At 35.8% G+C, this 7,054-nt stretch overlaps 1 protein-coding gene across 4 annotated transcripts in view; it reads right to left on the bottom strand.

Annotated features, from left to right (window-relative positions):
- Positions 1-6,946, bottom strand: part of LOC103398808 (WD repeat, SAM and U-box domain-containing protein 1-like) — a 10,699-nt gene extending 3,753 nt beyond the window's left edge. For 2 of the 4 annotated variants that reach the window (XM_025053826.1, XM_017030926.2), the window contains exons 1-11: positions 6,835-6,946; positions 5,322-5,739; positions 4,455-4,642; positions 3,850-3,866; positions 3,748-3,817; positions 3,234-3,327; positions 2,613-2,646; positions 2,465-2,505; positions 1,368-1,477; positions 1,240-1,269; positions 995-1,021 (exon numbers count right to left, since the gene is read on the bottom strand). In XM_025053826.1, the coding sequence (XP_024909594.1) occupies positions 995-1,021; positions 1,240-1,269; positions 1,368-1,477; positions 2,465-2,505; positions 2,613-2,646; positions 3,234-3,327; positions 3,748-3,817; positions 3,850-3,866; positions 4,455-4,642; positions 5,322-5,719 (1,009 nt within the window). In that variant the 5' untranslated portion in view covers positions 5,720-5,739; positions 6,835-6,946. Of the gene's footprint in view, positions 1-994; positions 1,022-1,239; positions 1,270-1,367; positions 1,478-2,464; positions 2,506-2,612; positions 2,647-3,233; positions 3,328-3,747; positions 3,822-3,849; positions 3,867-4,454; positions 4,643-5,321; positions 5,740-6,834 lie in introns of all 4 variants that reach the window. The other 2 variants (XM_025053824.1, XM_025053825.1) reach the window with 2 other exon arrangements.
- Positions 6,947-7,054: the final 108 nt, after the last annotated feature.

The raw sequence follows: 7,054 nt of genomic DNA, 5'->3' as shown, positions 1-7,054 counted from the left end.
GCAACTCTGTGACTGCATCACGGTGGTGTGGAGGTGTCACCGACTTTGTCATGGACACGTCTATGCCGCAGTCAGAAACACAAGACGTTTCCTGATGATGTCAGAATCTATATTTATACACAGTGTGTGCGCGGAATCTTCTCTCAGTCACACGTTTAGTGCAATTGATAATGACCTTCATGGGCATTTAATGAGATTAATGAATTGTTAGGTGGTTTGCAAATCCATTAAAATAAAGATTTATTTTATAACTTTGTCATTATTTATTATAAAAAAAATTATAAATTTTATAATTTAATTTAAACTTATTTTTTTTATTTTTTATATATAATATATATTCTATATTTTATATGTATAAAATAAAAATAAAATAATTAAAATATATATAAAAATAAACTATAATAATTATTATAATAATAATTTAATTATTTATTAAAATACATTATTATTATTAACAAACCAATGATTTTTTTTTAATGAAAAAAATTTAAATGCTTCATCTCAACAGGGAAAAAATAAACAGAACATTGTCAGTTAAAAGTCAAAAAAAAGATTTTGGTATACGATGTTCTCAGGTTACTGAACGATGCAGCTCTACTTTTTAAAGTTGTCAAACGATGTGGGTAAAATCTGGGACTTAAACTGACAACAAGACTTCAAGAACACCATATTCAATCACTCTACATGTTCCCAATAAATGATGAAAAAAAACAGCTCTAGATACAGATAGACATGAGTCTATAACACACTGATATATCTATGGTTTGAATTACAAATACATTTGTATTACATTTAAATAAAACACCCACAGTGTGCCATTCTGGGAGGCATCACGGGGATCAGGACTCCACCGTTTTTTTAAATCTTAAGTCAAACTCTGTCCAAACAAATGAGTGACTGTATTAACACCCAGTTGTGTCTCTGGATCCAGTCTCTGGGAATAACAGCTCCAGATTTACACACTGCACACACCATTGTTTTTCCCACTTCTTACCTTTACTTGATGTCACAGCGGGCTCCTCTGAAAAACACAAGAGGAAAAAGTCATTTCAACACAGGTGGGGGCATTTTGGAAAAAACCTGCAGTTTCTAAAATGGGAAGAGGAACCTGTGTCCTTCACACTGACATCAAAACTACTAGAGAATAAACACCACTATGTACTACAAACAGGTTAAAATCTAATGATCAAAGCATCTTTTTACTTTAGAACTTTAATAGGTTGAAAGTATGAATCTCACCTGTCAGGGATTTGTCTCCTTTTGTTGAACCTCAGGTTCACAGAAGGAGGAGGAGACAAAAAGATAATGTGAGCTTAGTCAAGAAATTAAGATGTGTGTGTGTCTGTCTGTCCGTGTGTGTTTCTCACCACAACTGCTGCTACATCCATCCTCCAGCCTCCAGATGTTCACTGTTTTATCCATAGATCCTGTGGCTATCAGCGGTGAAGAAGGAGAGAAGGTGCAGGCTGTGACATACCTGAGGAGAGAGAGGACAGGAGTGGCTGTCATTTCTCTGTGTAGATTAAAAAAAAAAACATTCCAAAATGGCAGCTAGAAAAACATCCACCTATCCTACATCCTACTGTTCATCAGTCTATTCATTCGGTCTATCTATCCATCTATCTATCCATCTATCTATCCGTCTATCTATCTATCCATCGATCTATCTATCTATCTATCTAGCTATCTATCCATCCATCCATCCATCTATCCATCCATCTATCTATCTATCCATCGATCTATCTATCTATCTATCTAGCTATCTATCCATCCATCCATCCATCTATCTATCTACCTATCCATCTATCTATCCGTCTATCTATCTATCTATCCAACTATCTATCCATCTATCTTTCCATCTATCTATCTATCTAGCTATCTATCCATCCATCTATCTATCTACCTATCCATCTATCTATCTACCTATCCATCTATCTATCTATCTAGCTATCTATCCATCCATCCATCTATCTATCTACCTATCTATCTATCCATCGATCTATCTATCTATCTATCTATCTGTCTATCCATCTATCTATCCGTCTATCTATCTATCTATCTGTCTATCCATCTATCTATCCATCCATCCATCCATCCATCCATCTATTTATACATCCATATGTGCCCATCTTTCCATGTATCATCCCTCCATTCAGCCAAATATCAATTTTTCTGTCAGCAGTCCGTTTATCTACCTTCCATCAATCATCCTTCTATCATCCATCCATCCAGGTCCCCTGTGTTCACTTCACTAAAATATTCTTCTTTCCATTGGGTTAGTTCGGGACTAATTAAATACCTTCTTTATTAATATTCTATCTTTACTCCAACACAGGAACTCACTAGGTCTCAAAATAGGATTCAGATTTGAAATTGACCACAGTGTTATAGTTAAATATTTCCACTCAAAAGAAATGTAGAAATATACATATTTACTAACACGTGTTGAAAAACACACACTCACCGCTTATGCTGCCTCAGGGTGTAAAGTAAAACTGCGTTTTTCTGCAAACAGACAAAGTTTAAAGGAACCAAAATGATGTGATGAGCAGAAATACAATTCTTTGTGAAGTTACAGGAGATCAGTCCAGTGAGGAGACAGGTTTACTCACTGCGTCATAGACCGTCACGGTTTTGTCCACAGACCTGGATTAAAGGATCACACCGTTAGACATCAGGAGATACTTCATTAACTGAATTGAATAACAGAATGATCTCACGTCTACAATCACTGAGCAGTCTTTGTCTCCCTCTGGTGGTTCTACCTGAGTACTGCAGTCCGTATTTTACGTCAAAGCAACTTGTATATCTCTTAAACGTAATTGAAAACACTTGGTGTTTACATATAGAACTATTATATACTACAGCAATGTCAGGGGACTTTTAAAGGGGACAACTGAAGTGATTTTTTAATGTACCCCACTTTGTTTGTTAAGGTTTTTTTTAATGCAGTAATGTATAAGTTTGATATCGGCAGTAAAACTGAGTTTCTGTGCAGGAGCTCCGATCGTAGTGACTTACAGGAGACACAGTCTCATCATTTATCCCTGATTGAACCACATTATTTATACATTTGTTCTATAAACCCCTTATTAGAAAATACAAGCTAAGTAGATTTGAATCATACACTGAACAGAACTCTAAAGCTGACTGAAGAGCAGTAAAAAAAACAGTGCTTTGAAAAAACACTGTTGCAAACAACTTTCGACATATATATAAGCCCATGTCTTTACCCAGACACCAGCAGCTGCCCATCAGAGGAGTAGGAACAGGACAGAACAGGAGCAGTTTGTCCTGTTAACGTGTGCAGCAGCTGCATCTTCCAGCCTGTCAGAGACACAGAAGGGAAAAAAAAATATCAACCACAGATCAGTCACATATTAAGAGTAAACAAAGTGAAACTTAAGACCAAACAGAAAAGAAAGGTTTATACAGTAAGAAAAAGTATAAACGTCAGCATTAGTTTTTATCTAACTAAGAGTCAGGGAGTCAGTTTGAACTATGTAAAGCAGGTTAAGCTACGACCAAGTTTGCACGAGAATAAAATTTGACTAAGAGTAAACTGTGTCATTCATTTTGTTTAACCAATAAAATCAATTCTGGAATCAATGATCTTGTCAGCTTAAAGTCAAAGAGAAATATTATTGTGATTGTTTAATCTTCTAAAAATATTTTCCTGGGGTTGCGAACCCCATGTTAAGGACCTATTCTGTACAGTAAAATGATGTTACGAAGTTATGAAGTTACCTCCAGATCTCAGCATGTGAATAGTCCAGATTTTCACCCGAGTGTCTTGGCCACAGGAGGCCAACTGAAACTGCTGTCTTGGCCACAGGAGGCCAACTGAAATTGCACAACGTGGTCACCTAAAAAAAAAGAAAATGATGACTTCACTCACAAAGTAACTTTTTTTTTAACAGTTTTATTTTTACAACAATTAAATGTGTTACACAATGTATATTTTAGATCAAAATAAAACATCTCTTAGACTTTATTCTGTTAGCATCAGACTCTGAAAAAATGTATTTTTAAACATTTCCTGATTATTTCCAAATAAAAAAAAGTAAATAGAAATTATCACAGTCTTTTTAAATTAAAAAGTCTTAAATCTTTCACTGTGGTCCAGTACCAGGAACAATCTCACATTTCTTTATTGAGAGCAATACTAATTAAATATAATATTTTAATAATTAAAATATTATACTGCTAATGTTTTAATGAACAATATGTTATGAATGAATTTGAATTCATCTATTTATTACAAATAGATGAATTCGCAACTGCCTTATGATAATAACTAATGACACCAATGTGTCAGAGTCACCATATGTTGAACAACATGTTTTAGCATGTACTGTAGCTGGGGATATCTTTGAAGCCTCAAAATGTACTTTGAGTATTGTGTACTACGAAGGTCTCTAATGGTATCTTCAGTGTTAGTGTGACTCTCCCACCTGCCAGTATGTCTGGAGCAAACTTGCAGCAGGTGACCCCCAGGTCGTGGGCATCCTTCTCGGCCAGGAGCTGGTTCATGTTCAAGTCCCACAGACGCAGATCTCCGTAGGTGGAGCCGCTCATGAAGAACTGGCTGCACGGAGTGAAGGAACAGGCCACCAGGGTGGTGTCGACCACCGAGCCGACACTGAGCAAAAACACGAGCAAAGTGTTCCACTTTTTCATTGGCTTTGATTTTATTATTATTATTCACTTTTACTGTAACTTACTGCTAACTCCCATTACTATATACTGCATGTTATAAATTCTTAAAAAAATTTTTTATCAAAACTTAACAGCATAGTATTCAAAATACTGAGAGTTTTAAGTATTTATACAGTTGAAGGTGACTCAGTTTGAAATGTTAATGTATGTGGAATGTAATCTTCTACCACTAACCCAGGGCCACACATAGAGCCAAACAAATAATCACACTCAGGTCAATATCTATAGTCAATGTAGTGTCCAATCAACATGAGCCTTAGCTAATGAGCGTGTTTCTGGGAAGGTCTGTTGGAAGATACCAAGTACGTGGAGCAAACTATTATTTATACAGTATTTGTACAGTAAGACTAATTTCCTAATTCATCATTTCAGTTCAAACTATGATAAATATATATTAGCTGCATTAATAATTGACATGTTAATCAAAACTCACATTATGTTAATGGAAGTATAAACTAAAAAGAAAAACAATACATTTGTGTTTCTTCAATGACTGACTTCTCATTTACCCCAATATAATATAGTTTTTGCACATTATTAGCTAACATAACACATTTTAAACAAGTGGTATTAGCCGTACACCTGAAAACTATGATCCGTACCTGCGCAGCTGTTTTGAAGGAAAATTCCAAAGAGCTAAAGTTCCATCTGAGGCTCCAGAGACCAGGTGAGTAGAATCTGGAGAGAGGTCGCAGATCCTGACAGGACTACGACCGGGATGCTCCATGATGGCCTCAATGTCACCTGTGGCCATGGACCAGACTACTATGGTTGCATCTGTGGAGCAGGAGACCAGGAACTGGCCACAGGGGCTGAAGCAGCAGCAGTGGACGCTGTAGCCGTGTCCTGACAGCGGTGAGAAAGGAAGCTCGGAGAAATCACAGCTGTTGTATATTCTCAGAGTTTTGTCTCCGGAGCACGTGGCCAGCAGTTTGGTTGAGAAGCTGCACCAGTTCACATCATCCCGATGGTCTTGTATTGTACAAACAAGAGTTGCCATGGTGAGCACAAAAAACTGTCCTAAAAAAACGCAGAGAAAGAAAAAAAAAATCACATTTATATTTAATTAAATTTAAGTTACGTTACCCTTTAGAATTGAAGAATTGTTTAATTAAATTTAAGTTACGTTACCCTGCAGAATTGAGGTCCATTTACCTAAAAAATAAAGAAACGCATACTTTTAAATAAAAAAAATACACCAATTTATCATAAACTGATTTGCTAAATAAAATCATTTATTACAAATAAAAATAAAAAAATAAAAAAAATAGAAATTGCTACTAGATACTAACAATGCTTAATTTACAGTTCATATAAATATCAAATTAAAGTTTGATATTGTGTTTATTACTGCAGCACAGATGTAAAAAAAACAAACAAAACAAACCCAGACAAACCATTATTTTTTTAATTACATAGGAGGGGAAATAAATCTAGGTTTGACATCTGGATGCTTCTTGCAGGCGTCACCAGACCAGATCACTTGGCTTCTGTCTCAGCCCTTCTAAACCTTCTCCCTTGTTAGAGCTGGGGCGTTGCGTAGTACATTTACTAAGCAAACGTGTCTGTTTCTTCAATAATAATAATAATAAAAATAATGAATAATTTAAAAAATTCAATCAATTCTTGTTGCTCGCCATGTAATTCTCAGCATCTTCAACTTAAACACCTTCAGTCTGGACTCGTGCTGTTCAACAGTATTTATTGTTTCGTCATAGCAATATAAACACCATGACTGGTCTCACCAACCTCCTGTAAACCTCTCTTTTAACTCGCTGCAGAATTCACTGTGAAAATGTGTCAAACACCACCTTGGCCCTAACATAATTGTAGTTCATAAAGAGAAATCATTCACTGTAAGGTGTCCTTGGGTGACAGACAGGCGCCTATGAAATAAAATGTATTATTATAATTATTTACCGACCACTTCCACACTGACAAGCGAGCGCTACGAACAGCGAACATGTTGACAGCAGTTAGTCAAATATCACTCAGCAGCGCAGACAAGCAAACAACAAAGACCACAAGAGTAAAGGTTACATAAACAGCATGTATGGTGATTAAAATAATGTAATGTCCTCAAACACACCGGACAAGACACAAGTTTTTCTTTACCTTTTTCTGTAGAATGTCGTTCGCCCTCTTGCTTTGTTTACTTCCGCTTTCTGCCGCTGACCGTGACGGAATACAACTACGTCATTAGCGCGACTTCCGTTTAAACTTTCACAGAAAAGAATGGGCTTTTATTGTCAATATGCAAGTGCAACCACGTTGTATTACTATTATTATATTATTATTATTATATTTTATTTATTTAGCTTGTTTTTTCTTTTTA

The sequence above is a fragment of the Cynoglossus semilaevis genome, unplaced genomic scaffold (assembly GCF_000523025.1).
Source record: "Cynoglossus semilaevis isolate Cse_v1.0 unplaced genomic scaffold, Cse_v1.0 scaffold684, whole genome shotgun sequence".
Taxonomy (NCBI): domain Eukaryota; kingdom Metazoa; phylum Chordata; class Actinopteri; order Pleuronectiformes; family Cynoglossidae; genus Cynoglossus; species Cynoglossus semilaevis.
Note: the sequence above shows the minus strand (reverse complement) of the source record. Positions and strands in the feature narration are given on the sequence as shown.